We start from the raw sequence: 13,330 nt of genomic DNA, 5'->3' as shown, positions 1-13,330 counted from the left end.
GAGACTTTAACGCCCATATCGACACTCTTGATGACGCAACAGATAGAGCGGGACAGAGGCTTCTGGACTGGGTAAATGCGACAGGACTGGTGATAGCCAACACTACAGAAAAGTGTAAGGGACGAACCACATGGGCAGTGGGAAACAAGTCATCTTGCATCGATTACTGCATTCTCTCCCCTGAGCTGTTTGACGAGCTGGACTGAATGGAAATAGACGAGAACGGAAAAAAAAGTCTTGGCAGCGACCATAATAGGATTAAACTAGTGTTTGGGAAGGCGCAGCGTAGGGAAAAAGCGACGAAACGTCCTACGGGCCAGCAGCACATATCGGCCAGGGAAATCGAAACACTGGTAGAGCGAATGAAAGAAGACGCAGTGAAAGCGAACATAAAGGACTACGAAGACTTTGTGCAGTGGATCAACAAGCACATAAGGGCCCTGGGCCAGCGCAGGAAAATCGCTCGAGGAAGGAAAAGGCAGAAGAAGTGGTGGGACAAAGAAGTGGCTGCAGCGATCAGCCAAAGGAAGAAACTGTGCCGTGAACACCGACAGGCAGTTTGCTCAGGAACGGACACACAGGTGAACAGCCTTTGGGAAGAATACAAAGATGCAAAACGGGAGGCGGTAAACGTCGTGCAAAGAAAGATAAAAGCAGTGAATGCTAACTTTCTGGGGGAACTCAAAGGGGCAGGCAGAGACGCTGCAAGAAAATTCTGGCAACATGTCCGAAATGAGCAGGCAGAGCCTTCCCGCACCAGAACTTGTTCGAGAGACCCAACAACAGGGGAGAACTATGAGGGACAGGACTGCCTCGAGTACGTGAGGGCCTACATGGCACAGAAACTGGCAAAAAGTACAGTGCCACAGCAGCAGGAAGTGGGGACCTCAGAAGGGAAGAACCCAAGAGAAACAATCACCGAACGAGAGCACAAAATGGCTCTGAACCACTTGAATGGCAGGACAGCAGCTGGGTTGGACAAAATTCCAATCCAATTGGTCAAGAAAATGGGGCCCAAGACTAGGGAGCTACTCCATGACGCACTGAACGCTGTGTTGGTGACGGGAAAAATACCGAGGGACTGGAAGTGCACAAGAATAAGGCTAGTGTACAAGCGCAGCGGGGACAAGGGTTCGGTGGACAACTACCGACCCATTGCCGTGACTTCGGTCATATATAGGCTATTCGCACACATAGTGCGAGCGAGGCTATGCAGATGGGCCGAAGGACAGGGCGTGTTGGGTGAGCTTCAAAACGGTTTTCGGCCTGGTCGACGCTTGGAGGACAACCTTTTTGTGATCACGCAGGCACTGGAAATATGTCAGCTGGAGAGCAGGCCGTTGCTCCTGAGTTTCCTAGACATAGCCCAGGCCTATGACTTCATTGACCACGGTATGCTGTGGAGAACACTGAGGAACATTGAACTTCCGGAGGAGTGGCTGAGCCTATTGGAGCAAATATATGCGGACAACCTGGCAGCCATTCAGTGGGACAGTGACACGTCGGAACCAGTGGAGGTCTCAAGGGGACTCGGACAAGGCTGCCCTATGTCGCCCCTACTCTTCATGCTGTACATCTCGGAATTTACAGAACGACTGACAAACAGTGGACTCGGTTTCGACCTGACACACATGGAGGAGGGGCATACGAAGTCGAGGCGCCTACCTGGTCTGCTCTACGCTGACAACATCGTGTTGATGGCAAATTCGACAGCAGAGCTTCAGGCCCTCCTCGATGTGTGTGCGGAAGAGGCGACCAGACTGGGCCTGAGGTTTAATACGAAGAAGTCGGCAGTTATGTCAGGAGGGGCAACGACGGAAGGAGTGAATGAAGGGGAAACGCGGCAACCACTGCGGCTGCAGGGCAGTGACGTGGAATGGTGCCACGTTTACAAATATCTGGGGATAGAAATCGCCGACCAAAGGAACTATCTCGAGGAATACGAGGCACGACTGCGGAAGAAAGCAGTGACTAAGCGAGCATACCTAACATCAAGGTCACTATGGGCTTTCAGCAGGTACGAGGTTGTCCGGGCGCTCTGGAAGCTGGTAGCAGTGCCCGGGTTGGCATTTGGCAATGCCGTACTGTGCATGTCGGCGGCGACCAGGAGGGCACTGGAGGTCAGGCAGAGAGAAGCGGGCAGGGTGGCACTGGGCGTTCATGCTTACACCACCAACGAAGCCGTGCAGGGCAACATGGGCTGGTCGTCGTTTGAGGCGAGAGAGGCCACAGCCAAACTAGCATTTGAACGGCGCCTCAGTGCGATGCCTGATGGCAGGTGGGCCAGGGAGGTGTACAAATATGGACACCTTCGCTGCACAAACACCAAATGGATGACCCGAACAGGAAAACTGGCACAGCGCTACGACGTCCCGCAGGTGCGCCTGACAGAGGCACTCAAGCCGAACTGGAGACTGAAGGTGCGCGACAGGGTACGGGAAACAGAGAATGCGAAGTGGCGCGGCGACGCTCGGGCCCGGCCATCTCTGCGAGTGTACTGCGAAGGGAAGGACTGCATCTCCAGGGAGGAGATCTACAACAATTCAAGAGGGAGTGGGCTGCTGGGCGAAGCGAGGAGCGGGGTGTTGAGGACTAGAGTGATGAGGGCGAAGTTTTCCCTGGACCTGGACACTCGGTGCACAAGGTGCAAGGACACGGAGGAAACTCTCCTTCACGTAGTGGTGGAATGCCCACACCTACACCCACTGGCCCTCCCTACTGCGGCAATGGGGTCGTCCGAGGCACTTGCGACGGCACTTGGGATGCATAGGGGGAACACACCTAGCGGCCAAAAAGAAGCGGTCGAAGTTACCAAACAGCGACTAGAACACTCGTGGCGAGATCGTACGTAAATAGGACAGTGCAGTGACACTGTTAAGGAGTTTTTTGGCCCGAGCCAGATTTCTCTGGCATCACCCGATACAAAGGGTAGCGGCCACATCAGCATCAGCATCATCAGGTGTTGGCACAGCACCAACTTTCTACGCCTTTGCCATTGTCTTCCCTATCTCGCTTCACCCCTCTTCCATCATATGCTCCCTCCGTCCGGCTGCAGATGAAGTTGGTCGGGGGGGATGGGGGAAGGGGGGCAACATGGAACCCCCGACGACGACGTCCTTTTTTGTTTACATTTTTTTCCGTTCTGGTTTTCTTTTGCAGGCTGCAATCACTTCTGTAGGAAAAGGGTGATCCCTGCACAGTTAATTTGATACGTCGCATTCGCGGAAAGCTGATCAAGTCCGCGCGAAGGGCGATTGTTTAACGTTTCCTGTACCCGAGTTGCACCCTCGCGCCAGTCACACTACGTTCGTTTGTTGTAACCAAGCGTTCGTTGTAACTGCGGCCGTTATGAATGGGCTCGACTGTGGACGCCTCCGTAGTAGTCATGTTCAGCTTCTACTCCACGCGCGCAGCGATACGCACTGAGCAACCCTTGCCGCAGCACTCACCCCATGCGTGGAGGAGGGGGATGGGGCATCTGTGGCTGGGGGAACTCCTCGCGGAAGTACGAGGGGTACTCCTTGCCACCAAAGCCTGGCTGCTGCTGCTGCTGCTGATTGCCCCTCCTACCGGGTGGACCCACTGCTGGCATGCCACGGCCCGGCATGAAGTCGCTCCTGGGAAAAAGGCATCGGCACCATCACATGAGCTGCTGTGCCAAAGGACAACAGTGCATACCTGCCAACCTGGTGACATAGAAATTCGTAATATCTGTGGACTGGGAGAAGTGGTGGGCAGCACAATTTATTTTTAAGTCTAAAATGGTTCACGTTTTCTTCACGCGTTCTCATGTTTTCACAACCATACATGAAGACCGTCAGTGTTGAAGAGTAATGAGCAGCAACTTCATTGGGAAAGGCAGCAAATTCGGATATCTACGATTTCGAAAACACTTGGTAGTGCTTTCGCGGCTTCGAGCCTGCCTTTGTACTGCGAAGCAACTACCACCGTCATACCACGCACAGGACGCGGCAGTCATACAAAGAACGCCACGAACACGGAAGTCGTAACCAGCCCGTGAACAAGATGCTATAAGCAGGCTAGCCGAGGTAGCAGCGAGTTCACCCCGCTGCGTAGCCCACCCCGAGAAGACGACAGAAATCGCAGCTTCGCAGATGGTGATAACAAGACTACGTATTGCTTTCTTGTGGCGGCGCAGGTTCCACAGTGTCGTTTAAATAGATGGTCCCACTTTTTTCGAAAATTCGTAAAATTTCAGGCAAGATTCGTAAAATCGTAAGACGCATCAAAATTCATACATTTTACGGAAAATTCGGAAGAGTTTGCAGGTATGACAATGTGACGTTCGTGGCTCCCTGCCTAACACGAGACCCGCATTCATACGTCCATCGGGTTTGAAGACCCCGCGAAAAATTCCAAGGCGGCAACCTCCGAACAATCCGTAAAAAAGGAATTCTCCAATATTTACTGGGTCAGCTGACAAGCCTGGGATCACTGCATTCCAATACACCAATCTGACGTGTGCCTCAGTTGGGCATGCCCTATTGTAGACCAATGCATGCACAGAGCAGCACATACCCCAGAGGGGGATTGGCCAAGGCGTGATGGAACAGCTAATCATTCACTTCAGTCCATGGAAATAAAGCTATCAATATCAAGGAAACCAATCGCTTCACCTGACAGTGAATTATTTTCTCATTAAGGAGGCAGATGGGTCTTTGGGGCCGAAAAACAGTCAAAAAATCGTTTTCTGGAAAATGGCATGCGGCATTTTCTTGCAATGCTAAGCTAGCATTTCGCCCTTGGATATCTCGGCACCTAGAGCAGGTACAGCTGTAATTATTTTTGCTTTTGATACCTAAATATGTGGAGATACAGCATTGAAAACAATTTTTTTCAAATAAAGAATTTTGAAAATTATTAGTGTTTAACTGACACCACCTTTGAGCCATTTTTGGGAGAGCACGGGAGGAGTGAAGTTCAGCGTGTTGAAAAATATAAAAAAAAAATTCTTCCAAAGTTGTATTCTTTTGTCTTGGTCTGCCCAGGCATGGGGTAACTACCATTCTGTATGGAGTGGCTATTTTGTAATTGTGACCCAAAATAATGACAATCGTTAATTATCTAAAAAATATGCAACTTGCATAACATCTAATTTCAGATATGAAATAAACACAAAAACTTCATAATGCTGTGCAGTTTCATTAAAATGCTGTGCAGTTTCATCAAATAGCTCTAAGACCAGTCTGCCCCCTTAAAGGCCAACTGCACTCAAATTTTTCTTTGTCCAAATAACTATACTCGGTTACAACTCAAGAACGGCACCACCTCATGTAGTGTGTATCACTCCGCCAAAGCGCCGGACCCGTGACGTCAGTGCGCGCGCGTTTTGAAAGGGGTTTGCTATGAATGCGTGATATTGTCTGCCTTGTCTCATGCAGTTTGTTTGTCGTCACTGGAGTCGTTTATAAGCATATTAAGTCCAAAAAATCACAGGAACAGCTCACGCCATGTTCAAAATATTCCCAGTAACGCCCTACTTGCGCTGAGTGGAGAAACATCCGGCTACGGTGATAAGGCACAGCGGCAACTTCTGGTGCCGTTCTTAAATTGTCACCGAATATAGTCTATGCTCTTAAAATCACCATGGCAACATCCTTAGCTTCGTAATCACATAGAGCGCTAGGTACCGCCGTTCAAAGTACCTCCGAGCAGGCGACGTTTGCACCTGGAAGAGAGTAGCCGAAACAAGTTCCGAGTGGCCTGTGACGAAGGTTGGGGAACCTGTCCCGTAAAGCTTGCGCTTCTACGGTGAATTGCAGGGCGCTCCGCCGGGCGCAGGGATGTGTTTGCCCGGGGTTTCTCCGCTACACCAGCGCGATGTACCGCGGTCGCCATCACATGTTTAAACTAAACGCATAGGCAGTAATATCCGCCATTTTTTTTCAATGCAAAAAAAAAAAAAAAAATGATTAGAAGCCTACAAACTAATCACGCACTTGCGAGCATCTTGGAGTTAGCAAAACTCTTTTTACTTGAAAATAATATTTTTACTCAATGAAAAAAATAGCGCGAAACGAGCACTTGCTTACATTTGTCCTTCCTATTGCAGTTACCACAGAGAAAAAAAGATTTTTTTATAAATTCTTGACCACTTGCGCTTCCGCGTCCAATATTGGCCATATTTGAACTGGCCCAATGCCACCTCCATACCTTAAACCTTTCCAAAAGTTTGACGACCTAAATACAGTTGTACACGCGGCTATAAACAATTGCGCGACTTTTGCTTACTCGCTAAGTGAATCAAAATCAGCTTTTCTCGTAGTAACAAATACATCCACACAAATATAGGCCCTCGTCTTCGCAAAGTGCGAAAACTAATGAAACTGCTCCTCTACTAAATAATAGACTAGATTTTTGTTCAAATCCCAAGTGAAGTATTTACTTTGAGCGTTAGATTTAGTTTATTTGAAAGCAAAATGTTTTCAGCAGCACCTGTCTCTGGTTAAAGTAGAAAACAGCAGTAGATAGGAAATGTTTTTGTGTTTTAGTGCACCACCATTTAGCTGTGTAAGCTGGCTTATAGTTTCAAACCACTTGTATAATTCGATTCTTGATGTGCAGCAAGGCGAAAAATACTGGGCCGATAATCGCGAAGCTGTTTGTACATAATGTAATAAAGAAATAGTGATTGATCTCCACGCGCGTGCGGTTTGTTCCCTTAAAAGAGAGCGATGTGATAGCCGAGGCGTCGGCTATAACGAAAGCTGCTTTTCAATATCGTACGAGCAAGTAGGTTTGTAAATCAGGGTTCGCTTTTTAATTACTTGCAATGCCGAAAACTGCTACTCCGGCAGATATTATGATAGAAAAAAATTGCTGTTGGGCGGTCTACTTCATCTCGATTGATAGCAACGGGATGCCAGAATTGCGCCTAACTCCATTATCATAGGCAAACGTTAGTGGAAGTTCTTCTGTGGAAATAACAGAACGAAACGCGGCGCTACCACGTGCATTTGAAGGTGGCTCTGAGCGGACGCCGGTCCTGGCACGGCCGCTTCTGTTCCATCACGTACGTCATGTGCGCCCACCGCTATGGCTGCCTCTTCTATTCAGTTTCGGTCCCGAAAACGCCAATGTCGCGAGCCGATTGTGTCGTGCGCATCAATGTTTGAAGCGCAATATTTTGCATTTCGCACCCTTTTTATATGTACTGTTAGGTGACATTATTTTTACGTTGTCGAAAATTTGAGTGCAGTTGGCCCTTAAGGTTGACATATATGAACACAGAGGCACCAAGTAAATGTAACAATTAGAACTGCTCAATCTTGACATCCCCAGAAAAAGCTCATGATTTCAAAAATTGTCCAACTGTAGTAACTGACCAAACACTCTCCTAAAGGACAGAAATTTGCTAATACGTAGTAGACATTTATGCATGACAGTCTGCAGGGTAGCATCAAGCATTCTGACTTGGCGCCATCAGAGCAAAAAATAATAAGCTCAGGGCGAATTCTTTTTTCGAACGAATTGGCAGCGTACTGCCTGCACTACAGTGGTTGCATGGCAGACATACTGTCACTGTGAGCTCACATTTATTCCTACACACACGAAAGCACACACATTCTTCTCAAGCCTGTCGACACACTTGTATCCCTTGCAGGCAGGGGTGACGATTTTGCTGCTCCCTCTGCTGGGTAACAACTCCCAAGGAAGAAGATCCCGGTAGTACTGCTCCCTGAGGCGGCATTCTGCGCTATGGATTGCTGATCCAGCCCTCTCGGGAATGATGGAAGTGAGGGGAAGGAACCTTTTTTTCCCGACGCAGACCTCCCGCCAGTGGCTCGTACACTGGGTCTGTACCCATTCACATTTCATGTAAATAAATTCAATTCAATTCAATTCAACATCATCTCTCCCAATAAGGACATGCAGGAGGCTCACCCAAAGTTGTTCCACTCTCCACCCGGCCCTGGGGGCCAGGGCTGGTGAGTGGAGACCTCCTGCTGGGGAGGTCCTCTGGGCGGTTGTGGCTGCTGCTGCGGCTGCTGCTGCGGCTGCTGCTGTTGCTGATGCTGCTGTGACCAGTTGCTGTTGCCAGCAGCCCGGTCTTCAGCGGGACTGCCGTACCTCACCCAGCCCTGTAATTCCGGCATCCACAGGCAATCCTAAGCACCACGACATAACCAAAGAAGGAAACAGCCCGGATGCTGCCGCAAGATGGGTGCAGCCCGCCGACAGGCCAGGAAGCAAATGCAGACAAAGCACCAAACCTCATGCTCAAAACAGGGTAACAAAGTGCGTTTGAAATAGAACACAACCACGAGACACCTTTGGTTGTTCAGTGCAGGAATGCACGAAATATGCAAAGGAACCTTATACCTACCAAAAATACAAAAACACAGTAGTAAGCTTAACAAACAATGAGAACGTCATTTGGGATATCAAATTCTCACTGAAGCCGGGAATGTATAAATGAAATTACGATTCATGTTTTTTTATTCGGTCGGGTAACATGGGGCAAAAGTCACAACTTTCTAAGACAAAGTCGCAACTACTAAGACACATCTTACGAGTTTTGCAGTCTGATCCTCACAAGTGCAGTACTCACTGACAAACTTTTATAACTGCCCCATAATTTGGACGGTCTCAACGGAAATGTCTAGTAACACATTGGTGCTTTTAATGACTGCTTGCTTGTACCACTGCCATCAGGGCTGAAAACGTTTGTTGTGGTAAATTGCGACTTCAGCTCAAGTTTAGCTACAATATGCGTTGCACCGTCCGTAAAGCACTTGATGTACTTTCAAAACCATAATCATACAACCTGCGTATATGTGAAGGAAAGATTGACATCCACCTAAATGCAGCCATACGGCTACAAAGGAAAGCTTACAACTTTCTCAAAAACTTAGCAGTTGAAGAAAAAAAAATTCGTCCTGGTCCAGGAACCTGCCTATATGTTTACGTTTCATTTAATGCCAGCAGTACACGTATGCAGATATGGGCAGAGATCAGAAACACAAATGCGCTCTTCGCCACTCTGCTAAGCATGCATTCTTCTCCCTAGACCAATCCTGCTGCAAGGTTTACAAGTCAACTCAAATCATCCTTTACAAAAAGAAAGAAAGAAAAAACATCACAATTTTCACATGTAGATCCCTGTGACATACCTCATGGGATTCTTAGCCAGTAACATTTCCTCCCCATTGCACTTACGATGAATAGGCAAGACAGTTACTCTCAATAACCACGAGAAGTCCAAAACTGTTCAAATTAGCCCAGTCAGCAACTTTTTATGCACTTGTACTTGGTGGACCAACTAGGCAGTTGACACAAGCTAGAAAAAAGATGTTCCAGTTGTTCACTGGTGGCATGTGGCCATCTTTTGTGTAAGGTGTAACTGTGTGAGGGGGGCAGTGGGTCTTTAATGACATGACAAATACAGTTAAACCTGGATGTAACGAATTTCTATGGAACGAATTCCTGAATTTAACAAAGTTTTTCCACTCCACATTGCCAACCCCATTGAAACCCATGTGGTTTGTGACCTCTATGTAATAAAGGCATCGCGACAGTTAAACTTGATGCAACGAATTTGCTGCACTGGTTTTCCATTGTTTTTTGCACTTTATCTGAAAATTCGGCTCGAGAAATGCGCAAATTTAGCGAACGCTGCCTGTAACGCAAACTACCGTGCGTTTCCAGTGTTAATGCGGTGTTGGTTAGGTGTTGAGCCTGCCTGTTGGCATGTACTTGCCAGTCTCCGCTGCTATCTGTGGTGTCCGTTTGTCGGTGATGAGTTCTGCTGCCAGAAAACGAAAAGTTTCGTCGTTTTAAGAAAAGCTCAAAATTTTCAATGCCGTCTCCACTGGCGAGAAAAAAGAATGTCGCCACCTGGTGCAGTATCCAGCTAGCACCCGCTCAACAATTTTGAGTGCAGCAAAGAGCACCAAGTTTGCGAAAAGGTGCCCTTTCAGCGTAAGTTTGGCCCTTGAAATGGGTTAAGGCAAAAGTTATACTTAATTACATTTGTTAATATGGGAGTAAGTGAACTTGCTTCGTTGGAGTGCCGTGTAGTGACTAAGTTCATCGGAAAGCAGCAGCCGCAAATGCCAACATTTTTAACTGGGAAATAAATCCTTTGAGGGCGAGTTTGACATCACTGATGTCTAGCATTTTGGTTCTGTTTCTGCTTCCTTCACGCAAGCCTTAACTCGAAGCCTGCATGCGACGAAAACCTGCATGTGACGAAAAATTCTGGATTTCTCTCAACTTCGGTGTATCCAGGTTTAACTGCACTTTGATGATACATAAGTCAGTCAAAAAAAGTGACCACAACCAGTGAATGGTTCCCCACTCCATCATTTGACTAGGTGTGAGCAAAAATGAAGGCATTCTTCATGCGCACTCAGAGGCAAGCACAAGACCACACACACTCTGCTACACTGGTAGGAACCCATCCACTAGCCCATTACCCCTCTCCCCAGCTGGGCATGGCAACGGCAGATGGCTCCCAAGAAGGCAGACCAGAAAAACCACCACCAGGTTAGAGCCCACAGAAAGAAGCAGCAGAGTTTAATCTCGGTACAAACATTCTGAGACAAAGCGGCCCAGCATTCCGGTTGCCCCCAGCCGCCAAGACAGGACAAGACAAGGGCAGGCCAAGGGGCGTGCTGACTTACGCCGCTCTCTTTGTTCTCCCTCGGCTGAAAGCCGTCCTCGGGCTGCTGCTGCTGCTGCGTCCGTGGCTGCGGCGTCCAGCCCGCCTTGCCCGCTTGCTGCTTGGGGCTGTTCCAGGACGCGTCGCCCCCCCCTTCATCCACGCCCCCCCCGCGTTTCCTCAGGTCCACATCTTTGGCCCCTTCAGCGTGCGGCGGCAAGCGCATGTCAACGTCCATGGCGTTGTCCGTGCCGCTGCCTTCGACCACGGGCAGTGGCGGCGGAAGCGTGCGCAAATCTTGATCTGTGTCGGCCAGTTTCTCGGGGTGGAGGTTGAGTGCGCGAAGGATGTGGTCGGGCGGTCGCTTCTCAATGTCCACGGTCGGAGGCGGAGGTTCGAGCCGAATGACGTGCACTTCACCGTCGGCCGTCTTGATGACGTTGGGGCTGTTGTCGAACTGGGCGCAGTACGGTATGCCGTCCAGAAAGATTTCTCGCAGTGGAGCGCCAAACTTGAACGTGCGTTTCTTGCCCGTCCGCTTGGAGACGAACTCGTGGATCGTGCCGTCAAAGGGGACGGAAACCGGTTCCTGGCAAGAGACACAGCAGAGAAGGCACTGTTGTTAGCCAAGGCCAGCCTCGTGGCAAAAAACGACTCAAAAGCATGCTCATGCCCCTGCTTATTCCCGTCAAATGTAAGACAATGAAGCGCAGTAGCTCTGAACTGGACATCTTAAAAACTGCACAGTCAGTGTCTGACAACAACAAGCGTGGCATTCAAGTTTCCAGGGCTCCCAAAATTTCAGTCTAAAACGCAAGGAGGTATCCACAGGGGAAGTGCTCTCGCAGATGGGAAGATGTTCCCTTGCAACTCAACCAAAGGTGCAGCTTATCAAAGCTTGCTACCAGAGTCACCTAATGTTGTGCAAATAGATGTGACATGAATTATTGACATGAATTAAACGTGACCCAAATTTTGACGAAACAAATAATCAAGCATAAAGACATCTGAAATCCCATGTACCGTTTCCACAATTAAAGGGGTCTGTTCGAACTTGAACGCATCTCATAAAGCAAGTGAGCATCCATGACCTTACGGTTCTCAGGAAACTCGACACTATGATAAACATGCCCATGCAGCACCCAAAGACAGATCGATGCCTGTTCAAGCTTCAGTGTTCAAGCTTCAGTACTAAATAGTTGTACTAAATAGTTGGTCAGAACAGTCTGGCCCGATACATTGCAGACATCCTAAAATATAAGCCACAGGGACCAAAGCAGACCCCTATTCGCCTTTAGTCCCCCAGAACGTCTGAACTTCCACTACACTATCGTTAGCAGAAGAGACACAAATTGTCAAGCGCATGGCCACTGATACCCGCTGCACGGCCAGCCAGTCAAGTTGGCAAGCATATCTGCACACGTGATCAGCACAGAGGATTTGAGAATGTGCTTTCCGTTGATGTGCGCACGACTGTCGAGCAAGGCTTTCCCACACGAAGACAGGAAGTGGTGGCTGTGTGTGTCGGCTCCTTGTCAATGCTTGTTGATTCACTAACGAGAACATTTTATTGAATGATTGATTGTGGGGTTTAACGCGCCGACGCAACGCAGGCGATGAGGTGCGCCGTAGTGGAGGGCTCCGGATTAATTTTGACCACCTGGGGATCTTTAACGTGCTCCAAAATCTCGTACACACGGGCGTTTTTGCTTTTCGCCTCCATCAGAAAAGCGGCCGCCGCGGCCAGGAATCGAACCCGCGACCTCGTGCTCAGCAGCGCAACGCCTTAGCCACTGAGCCACCGCGGCAGGTAAACGAGAACATTTTAGCCAGTGAAGACATTTACAAAGCTTTTATTGCTGTCACACAGCAATTTTTGATATTCCTGTGCACTTGATTACATCAAAACAGATGGAAGCAGCTTTTCTACTCAGCATGAACCCCTTGTGCTGCTGCCATTTTTTTGGAGTGCGGGGGGGGCATAGTGAAAAACGCACACATGACACAGTAAGCACAGACGGTCACTGTCTTCCAGGAGAGATCACCAATGCTCTCGCTAATGAAGAAGGCAGTGGGAAGTGTGTCCAAAACTTCAATACTTGGAAACTTATGCAATGAAGAAGGGGACACGGACAGCTGTGAATTGCCTGATGTTTCCCCCTAAAAATTTAAACATACTTATCACCAGAATAATCCCAAGAGTGATATCAGGCCTTCTTTCTGTGTTTTTAGTGCCGAGGCAATATACAAGAGCTAAAGTTCCGTGAGGAGACAGATTGGTTTTGGCAGAAATGAGAACATCTTCCCAAGTAAATATGCCACACATTGTTGCAAGCCCCACACAAGGTTTTTGGGGAAAAGGAGCGATGGCTTTCAGAGTACGTGTGAAGAGTGAAACTGGGGTCGAATTACACAAAACAACGACCACTGTTTTAATGTTCTACAGAGTTTGCCCCACCAGGGATTGGGATGGCTGCCCCAGCTCCCAAGTCCTTTTTTATCCAGAGGTCTTCTTCCCCACACCCTTCACTATGCGCGAAGCATAACGCAGACCCTGGTTCTCATTGACATAAGAAGAGTAGCAAGAAGCCAGAAAGACCAGCGTGCCGCTTGTCATGAACAACTCTGCCATGTTATCACTCACTCCTACTGCGACACGCACATGAGGAGGAAGAGCCTGATTTGGCTACTCACTTAGGACACAAA

The 13,330-nt window shown here is 48.6% G+C and overlaps 1 protein-coding gene across 3 annotated transcripts in view; it reads right to left on the bottom strand.

The window, feature by feature from the left end:
• Positions 1–13,330, bottom strand: part of LOC144173890 (uncharacterized) — a 59,814-nt gene that overhangs the window by 20,880 nt on the left and 25,604 nt on the right. For 2 of the 3 annotated variants that reach the window (XM_077702199.1, XM_077702200.1), the window contains 3 exons: positions 10,647–11,213; positions 7,906–8,102; positions 3,450–3,617 (listed from right to left, as the gene is read on the bottom strand). In XM_077702199.1, coding sequence (XP_077558325.1) covers positions 3,450–3,617; positions 7,906–8,102; positions 10,647–11,213 — 932 coding nt within the window. The remainder of the gene's footprint in view (positions 1–3,449; positions 3,618–7,905; positions 8,103–10,646; positions 11,214–13,330) is intronic. The other variant, XM_077702201.1, reaches the window with a different exon arrangement.

This window comes from Haemaphysalis longicornis, unplaced genomic scaffold (genome assembly GCF_048455015.1).
Source record: "Haemaphysalis longicornis isolate Haplotype H1 unplaced genomic scaffold, Haemaphysalis longicornis Haplotype H1 scaffold_3, whole genome shotgun sequence".
Classification (NCBI taxonomy): Eukaryota; Metazoa; Arthropoda; class Arachnida; order Ixodida; family Ixodidae; genus Haemaphysalis; species Haemaphysalis longicornis.
The sequence above is the reverse complement of the archived record's forward strand: the minus strand, read 5'-3'. Positions and strand labels throughout refer to the sequence as shown.